Genomic DNA, 15029 nt, shown 5'->3' with positions numbered 1-15029 from the left:
TGTAATGTACAAAATTAACAATTTTATTGCATTATATTGGGATAATACTTCATTTGAAATGTACTATTCATTGTCTATCTTCATTTCATGAGAAAAACCCTTTAAAGGGATATTCCCATCAAAGACAATGGGGGCATATCGCTAGGATATGCCTCTATTGTCTGATAGGTGCCGATCCCACCTCTGGGACCCACTCCTACACCAAGAACGGAGTGGGGAAAGTGGTGGAGGGTGCACTGTGCATGAGCAGCCTCCCTCTATTCATTTCTATGGGGACAACGTAAATAGCCGAGCCAATTTCCGTCGGCCCCATAGAGATGAATGGGAGCAGTGGCCGCGCAAACGCGGCAGAGGCTGGACCCCGGGAAACCCAGATTCCTCCAGCCACCACTCTCCCTGCTCCATTCTCGGCGTAGGTGCGGGTCCCAGAGGTGGGACCTGCACCTATCAGACAATGGGAGCATATCGCTAGGATATGCCCCTATTGTCTGTTATGGGAAATACCCCTTTAAGTGTCTATTTTTCCAATACAAGATTACCAGGAGCAATAATCCCTATACACATTACAATGACTGAACATATGAATCATGACGTGTTACATGTTGGCTGGATTAAATCTCATGTTATTTCCATTTTTATTATTACTGAAAAATGAAACACAAACAAAATGTAGAAAATGACCGTCCATATTACAAGAAAAGTATTGTAGAGGCATACATATAAAATGCAGATTCTTCCGATTTCTTCACAGACCTCATTTAACAAAGAATCTTGGTTGTCTGTAACAAATTCACCGGTAATATGTTATCAGCCATTCAGTTACAGTAATACACAGTTAAAATAGATTACGTTTCTGGCATTTTTCCTTAAAACCACTGCTAGGTCTGTATGGAGGGATAGTGCTGCCGGAGGAACAGCCAGACGCAGTCCATGTGATGAAGTGAACAAACACTGCCATAGTCCAGGTGAACTAAAACCTTCATGTCCGCAGAACAACCATTGTTATAAGACCTACAAAACACACAGGAGAGGATAGGTAGTGTCAATGACGCACATGTAACTGTCACAGATAACAGGGGAAGGATACTATGTTATATTTGTGAAAACAGGATTTAAATACGGTATGTTACAGCATTTATAGGGAATCTGTCACCAGCGACCTCCCTGTCCAGCGACCTCCCTATCCAACTATCTGCATAGTTTACCTGATTAAAACCCTGTTTTTGTTGTTTTTGTCTATCCTAGGCTCCATTACTGAGTTATGCAATTTTTTTCTTAATATGCAAATTAGGCCTTTGGTGCAATGAGGGTGTCATCATTGCTCCTGTTGCACCCAAGCTCTGCTCCTTTCTGTCTGCTTTCATTGACAGGGCCAGGCTGTGGCAGAGCAGCCAGGGAGAAGCTGGCAACAGAAAGTGGAGCTTGTGTGCAACAGGAGCAAAGGTTACACCCTCATTGCACCAAAGGCCTAATATGCATATTACGAAAAAAGTATCATAACTCGGGAACGGAGCCTCGGCTCAACAAGACAAAAACAGCATTTTAACCAGGCTCTATGTCTCTATGAAAATAGTCACTTTTGACAGATTCCCTTTTACTGGTCTTCCAGTCAACTTCCTGCACAGACGGGGTCACGTACACCACTGCAGCCAATGACTGGCCTCAGAAGTGGCTACACACTGCTTGGCCACGTGCCGCTTGGGGACATGTCGCCACTGGGACCAGTTATTGGCTGCAGGAGCGCACGTGATACCGTCCATGCAGGAAGTTGACAAGGAGCGGAAGTCTACTGAAGACAGTCCAGCAGCCGGAACTGAACAGCAGGGACTAGAAGAGTATGGATTTCTCCACAGGTGCCGATGGACAACCCCTTTAATTTATGAACAATATTGCATATCATGTGAAATTCTTCCTTGTCTTTCTTCACATCGAGACTTCAAAGGCTTGTTGCCATCTTTAGATTATGATCCCTAGATTTTGCTGAGGATAAATGGAAACGACCTGGAAGAAACTGATTTGTGTGCTTGTTCTCCCTAACAAAGCACCAAGGGCGTGTAGCTGCCCTCATGTAATGAATCATACCATTTCAAAATGCTTCACTAATATACATGGCTGTGTACGGCCCTGTGTAAGACTTGCCTCATAATGTGGATGTAGCCATTAGCATGAAAGCTGGAACAAAGAGTGCTGCTTAGTGTCTGTGCCATGTAGGATCAACAGACGTGTAAGCAGAAATACATAATTATATAGGGGTTAGGAGGAGTTACATTTAAAGAACCCCTTCAAAAACACCCTTAGTTATAAAAACATTAGTAGCTAATAATTACTATACATACATTTAGACGGAATACCAACTAAAACTCCTAAGTAACCATAAAAAGCACTGATCTCCGCTAAAATAAAACGCTGGCGCGAGCAGACTGGTGGTCACACATGCATGCTGCCACTATTCAACTCTTTGGGACTGCTGGAGTTAGCCGAGCGCTGTACTTGGGTTCTCCGCGGCAGTTCCATACAGTTTAATAGAGCATGCATACCTCCGTTCCCTGCACTCTGGGGACCCTGGTGCCTCATTCTTGTGATCAGCAGTCGGACCCCCACCAATCAGATAATCACCTATCCTGTGGATAGGGGACAAGTTCTTATGATAGGACAACCCCTTTAATGTGGCTCCACTGTGGGCAAGATGAAGCGTTTAGCATAATATTCTTACCTAAAACATAGGCAGCTACTAGTTTCTGATTCACACTTAAGTGGAGGTAGAGAGGCACCACAGAGTCCATTTCACCCAAAGTGGGCATCATCAGTGCTGCAATGCAAACCATGCCAAGGAGGACCATCAGCAAGCTGGGTCCTGAGGAAGAATTTCTGATATCTGAAAGAATAAGTAAAAATGAATAATAATTATTCATGCGCTGTTCGAATGCAAGTTTTCATCCGGATTTCGCCACATGAATGATAGGCTAGCAAATGACTTTTTAAAGGGCATCTATCACAGATTTGTAGCTATGAAGCTGTTAGGAACCATTAAACATAAGTTAAAAACAAACAAAGCATCACACAACCAAGGTCAAAATTTCAGCAATACTCCATCTAACAAAGGCTCACAAAGCAACAGGACGTGTACCTGTCATCCCCTCACAGTAGAGGTATACCGTATTTTTCGCCCCATAAGATGCACTCCCCCCCCCCCCCCCAAAAGTGGTGGCAATTTACATCGCAGTCTGCGATGTATTAGTGAAGAGGGAGGAGGGGCCGTGCAGGCACTGTACTCTGGCCCGCTGCTCAGCATGTACTGTATACGTAGTGTTAATCATCATATCTAAACTGCGCTCCCCCTGCTCCCCATGTGTACCGTACTTACCGGTACACGTCACGCTCCTGTAGTAAGCACTAGCAGCTAGCAGGCAGGCCGGGCTGCAGGCGGCCGTAACTCAATGAGGTCATGTGCCTGCTCCGCCTACTTCATTCATAAAGTATGCGCAGTTTAGATATGATGATTAACACTACGTATACAGTACATACTGAGCGGCGGGGCCAGAGTACAGTGCCTGCACGGCCCCGCCGCTCTCCCCGCCTACTACAGACCCTCCTTAGGGATCTGTGGATGGGATAATGATGGGGGAAGGGGGGGTCTGTGGATGGCATTATGATGGGGGGATTTGTGGATGGGACTGTTATGGGGGGGCTCTGTGGATGACACATATAGAAGTGTCATCCACAGATCCACTACCCCATAACAATGCCATCCACAGATCCCCACCATCATAATGCCATCCACAGATCCCCCCCACCATCATAATGCCATCCACAGATCCCCCCCCACCATCATAATGCCATCCACAGATCCCCCCCACCATCATAATGCCATCCACAGATCCCCCCCCACCATCATAATGCCATCCACAGACCCCCCACCATCATAATGCTATCCACATATCCCCCCCATAACAGTGCGATTCACAGATCCCCCACATAACAGTGCCACCCACAAATCCCCCATAATAGTGTCATGCACAGACCGCCATTAGTTGAAACCCACCAAAAGCACACCTTTTGGTTAAAAATATATTTTTTCTCCTCAAAAACTTAGATGCGTCTTATGGGCCGGTGCATCTTATAGGGCGAAAAATACGGTACTTTACATGTATGAGTAAGTCTATGTTCACATTTGTGTTATGGCTTTGATACACTGCATAAGCTACATACTGCTCCACCAGATTAGTTACATGACAGATTTCAAAGGGGGTCATTTACTAACATTTTTCACTAGTTTCTGGTGTAAAAATAAGTTGTAAGACCCCTTTTTGCAACAATATTTTGTCACATGGGTGTTTTTGCGTTGTCCTCGCAACTTGGGAGTGATGGGGGCCATGCAAGAGCGAGGACAAATTTACTAACGTTTACTCCTGGAAACAGGTGTAGATGTTGGTGAAACACTACTCCAGTCAGCGGCTGCAATAGTTTTTACACCTTGTCATAAATCAGGTGCATCCTCTGGCAGCTCAGGGGGGAATCAAACACCGGCATAAAACGCCAGCCTTTGTAAATGACCCCCAATGACTTATAAAATGGGGCTGTCTGATTCCACTAAAGTGTCTGAAATTTGGCAGGAAAAAATAATGATGCTCGCTGCACTACTGTTAAATATAACAGCATCTGAAACACATATATGAACAGAGCCTACAGATCTGTGGAGACATGGTGCCGAACTGCATTGTTGCCAATAGAGCTACTATATTTCAGGGGTCAGTGTGATGTGACTGTTGTTGAATTGGGCCTCATGCACACAACCATATTTTTGGTCAGTGTCTGCACAAGGACCTCTTCATTTCTATGGGTCCGCACAAAAAAACACAGCACACAGATGTCATCCGTGTGCAGTCCGCATCTGTATGGCCTGGCTGCAAATGATAGAACTTGTCGTATTCCTGTCAGTTTTGCAGACAAGTATAGGCTTTTGTACAGTAGGTCCCGGGATGCTCACGGACCGCAACCATATTTTGCGGATCTGCGATTTGCAGACCGCATAACGGTTACGGTGCAGGAGGCCTTACGTATTCATTTAATATCGAGTATAATTTCACTTACCCGGTTGGCATGGTGTGTGCTCAAAGAAGACACTTTCTGCTAAATGCTCCTTGATCCTCTTCTCTTCTTCCTCTTTGTGCTGTTGCTCCTTAGCTGACGGAAGAAGCGTTGCTATTACCTCTTTGCGTCCCAGCGCTTTTCTCTGGCTTTGTTCGGACACTTGAAGGCGAAATTTGTCAATAACGCCAAAGTGACTGGCTCGGACATCTTTGTGTCGGATAACACTGGAGTACACAAGAATACACAATCAATAATGTTACGACAATATATAATGTATATCAATGCATTGATTGAAGTACTGCCGTGTGTGTCTTTTCCTCAGATGTATCTGACCATCAAGAGTGACCTCACCAAACACAATTACTGACATTTATCAGATTGTTCTTGATTACAGGAACTGCGGAGATACAGGGCACATTACTGCTAATGACTGCTGATCTATGGGAGTCGGTCACCAACCGGGACCGTTTGTAACCGTTTGGACTGCAGTGTAGCTTTCTCAGAGGTATAGTCATTTACGAATATATGTGCTAATCCAGGGATCAGCAACTTCCGGCACTCCAGCTGTTGTGAAACTACAACTCCCAGCATGCCCTATTCACTTCTATGGGAGATCTAAGAACAGACAAGCAATTGTGCATGCTGGGAGTTGTAGTTCACCACAGCTGGGGTGCTGGAGGTTGCTGATCCCTGTGCTAATTTATCTTTTCTAGCCCCCCCCCCCCAAAAAAAACACACGTTGTTATAATAATGCAAATAAACTGAAAAGAGTTGGGCTGTACTTATGGGTGCTGTAGCCCAGCCGCACCCATCGGAACGGAGCCCCGCTCCTCTCCTTCTCTCCACCTTGGCGACGTCATCATGAAGACTATAGAAATCTTGCACAGGTCGTGTGTTACCTGCTGCGATCAACAGCTTCAATAACTGAACTGCGCATGCTCCAGCAGTTCATGGCATTCTGGCGCATGCGCAGTCCAGTTATTGAAGCCGCTGCCCGCAGCAGGGACGAGACAGAGAAGGAGCACACATAAAGAAGTGTGCACCTGTAAAAGATTTCCAGCGGCCTCATGATGACGTTGCCGAGGCTGGGAGGTTGGGTACAGCCCCTTGGGCTCTTTTCAGCACTTAAAGGTATATTCGTAAATGACTTTAAGAGAGCTACACTGCCATCCAAATGGTACTGGTTGCTGACAGAGTCCCTTTAAAAAGGTTTTCCATTAGTCTGAGTTTAGCAAAATCTAAATGCCGATAGAGATGGCCTATAACGTGACATGCCACTGCCTACTCTCCTGTCAGCTCTGAGCGAGGAAAGCTAAATTGTGTCAGACAGATAAGTTGCTAGGGATATAACGCCCAAAAACCAAGGACTTTTTAGTGCAACTGTCAGGCAAACCCATACTAGTAACCTGTCAGTCACAAACTACTCAGGCAGAACTGCCCAGAGAGAGGGAGACCAGCCAGCCATCTAATGTGCATTGGGGCTGCCCAGACAGCAGATATTAGAGGAAATAAAGATCAGGCAGTTGGACTTTAACATGCCCAATCCTTTTAATCTTGGGGAGATTAGTTGCTGCCAGGTATGTCTGACAGTGTCTTTCTCCTTTCTCCCGACTCAGAACACATGCAAGCTCGGCCGAGGGGTCGGAAAAGATAGCTGTCGGCCACACAAGAGTCCGATGTGTATGGTAAGTTTTACTGTAAGGCCCTTTTCACACGGGCGAGTATTCCGCGCGGATACGATACGTGAGGTGAACGCATTGCACCCGCACTGAATACCGACCCATTCATTTCTATGGGGCTGTTCACATGAGCGGTGATTTTCACGCATCACTTGTGCGTTGCGTGAAAATCGCAGCATGCTCTATATTCAGTGTTTTTCACGCAACGCAGGCCCCATAGAAGTGAATGGGGCTGCGTGAAAATCACGCACGGTTGCTAGGAGACGATCGGGATGGAGACCCGACCATTATTATTTTCCCTTATAACATGGTTATAAGGGAAAATAATAGCATTCTGAATACAGAATGCATAGTAAAACAGTGCTGGAGGGGTTAAAAATAAAAAAAATAAAAAATTAACTCACCTTAGTCCACTTGATCGCGGCCCGGCATCTCCTTCTGTCTCCTTTGCTGAACAGGACCTGTGGTGAGCATTAATTACACGTAAAGGACCCTTGGTGACGTCACTCCGGTCATCACATGATCCATCACCATGGTAAAAGATCATGTGATGGATCATGTGATGACCGGAGTGACGTCACCACAGGTCCTTTACCTGTAATTAATGCTCACCACAGGTCCTGTTCAGCAAAGGAGACAGAAGGAGATGCCGGGCTACGCGATCAAGTGGACTAAGGTGAGTTAATTTTTTATTTTATTTTTTTACCCCTCCAGCGCTATTTTACTATGCATTCTGTATTCAGAATGCTATTATTTTCCCTTATAACTATGTTATAAGGGGAAATAATACAATCTACAGTACACCGATCCCAAGCCCGAACTTCTGTGAAGAAGTTCGGGTTTGGGTACCAAACATGCACGATTTTTCTCAAGCGAGTGCAAAACGCATTACAATGTTTTGCACTCGTGCAGAAAAATCGCGGGTGTTCCCGCAACGCACCCGCACATTTTCCCGCAACGCCCGTGTGAACCCAGCCTAAGGGGAGGTTCACACGGCAGCTTTTTAAGTGGAATTTTGGTACAGACAGCCTCGCCAAAAATATGCTTATTACACAGAGCAATGTTCGTTCGTACTTTCACTTGTAAATCGTTCACTACAAAGTACCACGCCTCTATGTGGTCTGTAAGTGAGTAGACAACGCCATATTATACAGATCTGACCGAGGCATTCGGTCCAATATTCGCTTAGTCTATAAGTTTAAAGGGGTTTTACCATCTCAGACATTAGGGGCATATCGCTAGGATATGCCCCCAATGTCTGATAGGTGCAGGTCCCACACCTATACTTAGAACGAGCCGGCATGGCCGCCCTTCATTAATTCCTATGGGAGTGCCAAAAAGTCCCATTGAAAAGAATGGGAGGCGCACTGCGCAAGGGCGACCACCGCTCCTTCCACTTCTATGAGGATGACGGAAATAGCCAAGCCAGCACTTGGCTATTTTTGTAGCTCCTATAACAATGAATGGAGTGGTGGCCGTGCTTGCGCCTCCCATTCATTTCAATGGGACTTCTGAAAATAGCCAAGCACCCCGCTCAGCTATTTTCGGCGCTCCCATAGGAACGAATGGAGGACGTCCTAGCTATATGCCCCCAATGTCTGAGATGGTACAATCCCTTTAAGCCATATTTTATGTTAATCTGATTATATTCAGGAGACTGAATCTGTAATGACAGAGAAGAGAATAAATTAAACGGCTGTAATATACTCACATATCAACACAGCACTGAGGTTTCACGGCACCAGCAGCATCAACAACAGCATACTTGTTTGGGGATGTACACAGGACTGCAAAGAAAGAAGGGCATGTGGGTGAGCAAAGGCTTGCATTTTATTAGCAATCTTTGACAATAACTGATTTAGGGTCCATTCACACGTCCGCAACTTGGGTCCGGATCCGTTCCGCAATTTTGCGGAATGGGTGTGGACCCATTCATTTTTAATGGGGCCGGAACGGATGCAATTTCGTTCCTGGGAAAAAAAAAACATGTCCTATTCTTGTCCACAACTGCAGGCAAGAAAAGGCATTTTCTATTATAGTGCTGGCGATGTGCGGTCCGTGAAATGCGGAATGCACATTGCTGATATCTGTGTTTTGCGAATCCGCAATTTGCGGACCGCAAAATACCTACGGACGTCTGAATGGACCCTTAGGGTGTTGCCACACTGTTTATTACACTGTGAGGCCTCTTGCACACGAACATTGTGCATTTGGGACCGCAATTTGCAGTCCCCAATGTATGGGCAACGTCCGTGCGGCGGCTGGGGCGGATCGAGACCCATTCAACTTGAATGGGTTCATGATCTGTCCGCACCTCAGAAAAACAGAACAAGTTCTATTTTTTTGCGGAGGCGCGGACAGAAACACCACGGAAGCACTACGGAGCACCCGTGCTTCCGTTCCGCATCTCCGTGATTGCTGACCCATTCAAGTGTATGGGTCCGCATCCGTGATGCAGAGTGCACACGGGCCGGTGCCATATGCGGGCCGCAATACGGCCACGGGCACACAACGTTCGTGTGCAAGAGGCCTGAGGGTTTTTTTTTTTTCGTTTTTTTTAAGCATTTATGTTCTGATTTTGAAGTAGGTCCGCTGAAAAGTAGCTTTAAAAAGTCACAAACTATGTGTTTTCGCCTTTTTAACCGCAGCTTTTTTTAAAATGATCGCATCTCTAGGCTTTTACGACACTTTCCTTAAAGGGGGTGTGGCAACTTCAGGAAGGGGCGTGACCAGCCACCCCAACAAATTTATCTTAATTTATGCCAGTTTCAACATGCACTGCCACTCTTTTTTTTTCCACAAAAGGTCAAAAAAATTGATGTCTATGAGACAAAAACACCAGAAAATGATGAAAAATTGCCACACTCAGAGCATGTTGCATCAAAACACCTCAAGTTTTAAAAAACGCCATTACAAAAAACAAAAAACCGAAATGTTTGTTCAAGAATTTCATGTAATATCTGGAGCTGGTATACTTTGTCTAAAAAAATGCACCAAAAAACCATCACACTCATCGGAAAAGGTTTGCAGGTTTTCTATTTAGGCCATTTAAGTTTGTTTTTGTTTTTTGTTTTTTTACATTTTATATGCTATAAAAACCATCAGGCCTCCAGCACACAAACATTTTATTTTTATTTCTTTACGTTTCCATTCCGTTTTTGCCGGTTCCATGTGCGGTCCGTATGCGGAACCATTCATTTCAATGGTTCCACAAAAAAAACGGAATGTACTCCGTATGCATTCCGTTTCCGTATTTCCGTTCCGTTCAAAGATAGATCATGTCCTATTATTGCCCGCAAATCACGTTCCGTGGCTCCATTCAAGTCAATGGTTCCGCAAAAAAAACTGAATGCATCCGTATGTCTTCCGTATCCGTTCTGTTTTTGAGGAACCATCTATTGAAAATGTTATGCCCAGCCCAATTTTTTTATGTACTTACTGTTTAAACATTATTGTATGCTTCCGTTTACGATCCGCAAAAAAATGGATCACAAACGGAACGGCAAAATGGAACGGAAGCGGAACGGAAACACTACTGAAACAAAAAAACGGAAAAATGTATCCGTTTAAAATGGACCGCAAAACCATACGGTCGTGTGCAGGAGGCCTTAATCTACAATTCTATTTATAATTGTGGACACACGCCCTCTGGTGGTTATTAGGTATAATTTATTATTAACATTTTCTAAACTCTAACCAGTGGTTGTCTGAGTTTTAAGATGCCGTGAAATGTGATAAAATATTAAAACAACATATACCGTATTCACCACTTAATTCGCTGCAGTATCCAGCGCTGCATTTCTGGTCCTCACCTCTGGTTTCTGTTTACAGGCTGCAGTGGTGACATAGGTGTATAAGGCTTGTGACTGCTGCAGCCAACCACTGGCCTCAGTGGTCTTGTGCCATGTACCACTGAGGCCAGTAACTATCTGTGTGGCATACATTTATGGAGGGCTATGCCTAAACTCACACCAATGTATATTAAGGCTACATTCACATTGACATTCACATTCCGTATGTGTTTTGCGGTCCGCAAATTGCAGATCAGCAAAACACTGATACCGGCCGTGTGAATGTAGCCGGCCCTATTATAGAAATGCCTATTTTTGGCCGCGATTGCGGACAAGGATAGGAAATGCTCTATCTTTTTTGGCGGGGCCGTGGAACGGATCTACGGATGCGGACAGCACATTGTGTGCTGTCCGCATCTTTTGCGGCCCCTTTGAAATGAATAGGTCCGAAATGAATAGGTCCAATGCGGAGCCAAAAGTACGGTCGTGTGAATGCACCCTAAGGCCTCATGCACACGACCGTTGTGTGCATCCGTGGCCGTTGTTCCGTTTTCCGTGATTTTCTGCGGACCCATTGACTTTCAATGGGTCCGTTGAAAACTCGGAAGACGCACCGTTGTTCATCCGCGGCCGTGATCCGTGTTTCCTGTCTGTCAAAAAAATATGACCTGTCCTATTTTTTGGACGGATAACGGTCACGGACCCATTCAAGTCAGTGGGTCCGTGAAAAAACACGGATGCACGCAAGATTGCCATCCGCGTCCGTGATTCGTGGCCGTGGGCTACTTTCACACAGACGGATCGCAGATCCGTCTGCATAAAAGCTTTTTCAGAGCTGAGTTTTCACTTTGTGAAAACTCAGATCCGACAGTATATTCTAACACAGAGGCGTTCCTATAGTGATGGGGACGCTTCAAGTTAGAATATACTAAGAACTGTGTACAAGCCCCCTGCTGCCTGGCAGCACCCGATCTTACAGGGGGCTGTGATCCGCACAATTAACCCCTCAGGTGCCGCAAAGTGGGCCCCCCCTCCCTCCCCCCCCCCATCATTAGTGGCAGCGGAGAGTTCCGATCGGAGTCCCAGCTTAATCGCTGGGGCTCCGATCGGTAACCATGGCAACCTGGCCACTACTGCAGTCCTTGTTGCCATGGTTACTTAGCAATTTTTAGTTACTTTTTTTCGGTCTGCGCATGTGCAGACCGGAAGGGTGGATCCAGCATTCCGGTATTTTGAATGCCGGATCCAGCACTAATACATTCCTATGGGAAAAAATGACGGATCCGGCATTCAGGCAAGTCTTTTTTTTTTTTCGCCGGAGATAAAACCGTAGCATGCTGCTGTTTTCTCTTTTGCCTGATCAGTCAAAATGACTGAACTGAAGACATCCTGATGCATCCTGAACGGATTACTCTCCATTCAGAATGCATGAGGATAAAACTGATCAGTTATTTTCCGGTATAGAGCCCCTGTGACGGAACTCTATGCGGGAAAAGAAAAACGCTAGTGTGAAAGTACCCTAAGACAGCTTAAGCCTCCTCCTAGGCCATGTGACGTCATGTTCATCAGTCCCATGGCCTGGGCGCAGCTCAGCCCGATTCAAGTGAATGTTATTATTATGCTATTATATTATTTTTACCATTTCGTTTTTACTTTACTTATCTTTTTAATATATTTTTCCGACATATAATATGTTCCACCAGAGGTCACTGAAAATCCTCTGGGGGACATGCCCACTTTTTTATTCTTATTTTGCACTATTTCCACTATAAGGGCTCATGCACACGGATGCGTGCTGGATGTGCGTGCAGCGGTATTTGTCCAACAGCTCCTTGGCATATTTGCCAGGTTGTGCTGGATCTCAGACCCGGAATGCAAAATGCATATGTGAAAGTAGGCTTAAATACCCAGGGACATCCAGCCATTGGCTGGGGAAAAATTTGGACATTTGCGTGCACTATGATACAGGCCAGGAGGCCTAACAGAAGATGTTCAGGCCGCAGCCTTAACACACTATCAAAGATGCTGGCGGCTGGGAGTGCTGCCAGCAGGACATTGGGACAGCGGTAGGCAGGGTGAGCTGCGCAGCGTCCGTGCCCACAGGGGAGAGAGGCGTCTAACACAGGTCCAATAGAGGAAGCGGCATAGCGCTCATTGAATGCTATACACCTATCTGAGGAGAGGGCAGAAGCGGTAATAAACTGCTTCTGTCTTCTCCTTGGTCCCCTGCGGTCACTGAAAGAGAGGGACCTGACCTGCTCCTGCTAGACTTTACGAGCAGGACCTTTAACCCAGCACAGTCCACAGATAATTGCACAATCAGCTGTGTTTCTGTCCAGCAGGACGGGGGCCGCAAACCATGGTTATGCACCGCTCTTTAGAGGTTATTCTCATCTTCATCTCAGACAGCTATTTCTGTAAACCTGGACATCACTTGAGCCATGGATGCGGCAGCCAGCAGGAGGTGGTCAGGCGGGCCAGGGTTAATATAGATTTCAATCATAAAAAATATATATAAATATATATTACCAGGAGCGCAGGGGTTTGGTGAGGTGGGTATGACTTATTTTATAACATTCTAAGCTGTTAGCAAATATATATTCAATTAATTAGGTCCAAGCTGGAAAAGATAGACCTTTATATGGTAAAACCGTAAATTACAAAATATAATATAAATACATTTCATGGGTCAGTTGCCACATGGCCTTGAATGCTGATATAACTGCCGTGCCAGTACTTGATAATTCCCTGGCAACACTTGCCTCAGCCCCACTTTATCATGTCTGGTTGTCTCCAGTCTTGAAGCGTGTTTCTGTTCCTAGTTAATCAGTCGACAACTTTTAAACTCAAATGCTCCTCAACAGGTTGTCAATAAACGGGATGGTGATGCAAGGCTCTATGGTGGAGAGATGATTGAGGAGTGTTCTTAAAGAGGACGCGTTGCCACTCCTGAAATGTCCGTTTTAGGAAATGTAATTCCACATTAAATTACAATTGTGGAGCATCTTTTCTTAGGATTCTATTTTGGAGGGTTTTCTGTTATTCCTTTATGTCCACGTCATCTGTTTAATTAATTACTAGATCTGTATGTGTTGAGGTGTGTCTCTTATATGTACTGTCTTGTTCTTGGTAGATTTAAGGGATATTCTGACCTACATGATGAAAAATCATTTCCTGGGGCTTCAGGCAAGTTCACAGGGAGCACAATGTACTTGGGAGGTGGCCCCACTGACTTGTCATTCTGTATACATGAATTTCCTTATTAATTTGCACGTAAAATCAGTAACCCTGGCAAACACTATGGGGCACATTTATTAAGACCTATAGCTGGTGCCGGCCTCTACATAACTTCAGCGCATCCAGTATCACTTCTAAATGTAAGAAGCCTTCTAAACCAGGTGTAGAAAATGATGAATGAGATGGGCCTGCCGACCCGTCCCCTTCCACTTGTTTATACCTAGTGTGAGCGGGAAAGAAGTTGCAGATTCTGCAACAGAATCTGCGCCAGATATACGCCACTTTTATGTTTGTATCTGCTCATAAATGACCTTCTATATTTTATAGCAATATTTGTTGATCATAATCTTTTTTCACTTCAAGCTGGTGAAAATATAATATTAAAGTAACCAAGTGTGAAGATTAATATATCACTTCTTCTAAGGGCCATACAATAATTTTTTGTAATATACCATATTTTTGCTTTATAAGACGCACCTTGGAGGAAAATCAGAAAAAATATTTTTTCATCAGACCTCAGATCAGACCCCCAATCTTCATCAGACCTCAGTTCAGAGCCCTCCAATGTTCATCAGGCCCCTAATTTTATCAGACCTTCCATAATGTCCCAGTGCTCCTCCTTGGATGTGTAATGCCAGGCTTGAGCGGAGCTGGCACAGACAAGAGCAGTAATGTGTCCTCCTGCCAGTACAGCGCTCACTGTGGCCCCACCAATACACTACTGACATGTCAGCAGTATACGAGAGTACAGATTTCATAGCACTATAGACACCTGAACTCCAGGTGCCTATTTTGTAAGCAAAATGTGAAGAAAAAAAATTAAGCATATTACAAAAGTGAATTTTATGGTGCTTAGAATTAGTTTTTTTGAATAAAATTCTTCAAAAGGTTAGACTCAATTTAACTCTTTACCAAGATTTATAAACCTGTATTGTTAAACTTACCTTTAAACTTTAAGGCAAATTCATAGGGGTTATACAAAGTTAACACCTGCTTGTGAGTTGACTGATCATCAGCATAAAATATAAGTTCAGTTGGAAAGACAAACACGGGAAGGTTTCCTTCCACTAACTCTGGCTGCCGTTTGTGTTGCTGCATTGGCACAGGATCTGTATTTCCACCCCAGCTCCTTTTGTCTCCAGGACTTTCAAGTCTTGTTTTCTTGGTGCTTGGAAGACCTCTAGTGCATGCTGTCAGATCTGCAGGAGGAAGAGGAGCATTAATACTGCAC

The 15029-nt window shown here is 44.9% G+C and overlaps 1 protein-coding gene across 3 annotated transcripts in view; it reads right to left on the bottom strand.

Annotated features, from left to right (window-relative positions):
- Nucleotides 1–483: 483 nt before the first annotated feature.
- Nucleotides 484–15029, bottom strand: part of MOSPD1 (motile sperm domain containing 1) — a 49431-nt gene continuing 34885 nt past the window's right edge. For all 3 annotated transcript variants that reach the window (XM_040405351.1, XM_040405352.1, XM_040405350.1), the window contains 5 exons: nucleotides 14743–14997; nucleotides 8482–8557; nucleotides 5092–5315; nucleotides 2714–2875; nucleotides 484–1011 (listed from right to left, as the gene is read on the bottom strand). In XM_040405351.1, the coding sequence (XP_040261285.1) occupies nucleotides 980–1011; nucleotides 2714–2875; nucleotides 5092–5315; nucleotides 8482–8557; nucleotides 14743–14896 (648 nt within the window). In that variant the 5' untranslated portion in view covers nucleotides 14897–14997 and the 3' untranslated portion in view covers nucleotides 484–979. The remainder of the gene's footprint in view (nucleotides 1012–2713; nucleotides 2876–5091; nucleotides 5316–8481; nucleotides 8558–14742; nucleotides 14998–15029) is intronic.

The sequence above is a fragment of the Bufo bufo genome, chromosome 8, assembly GCF_905171765.1.
Source record: "Bufo bufo chromosome 8, aBufBuf1.1, whole genome shotgun sequence".
Classification (NCBI taxonomy): domain Eukaryota; kingdom Metazoa; phylum Chordata; class Amphibia; order Anura; family Bufonidae; genus Bufo; species Bufo bufo.
Note: the sequence above shows the minus strand (reverse complement) of the source record. Positions and strands in the feature narration are given on the sequence as shown.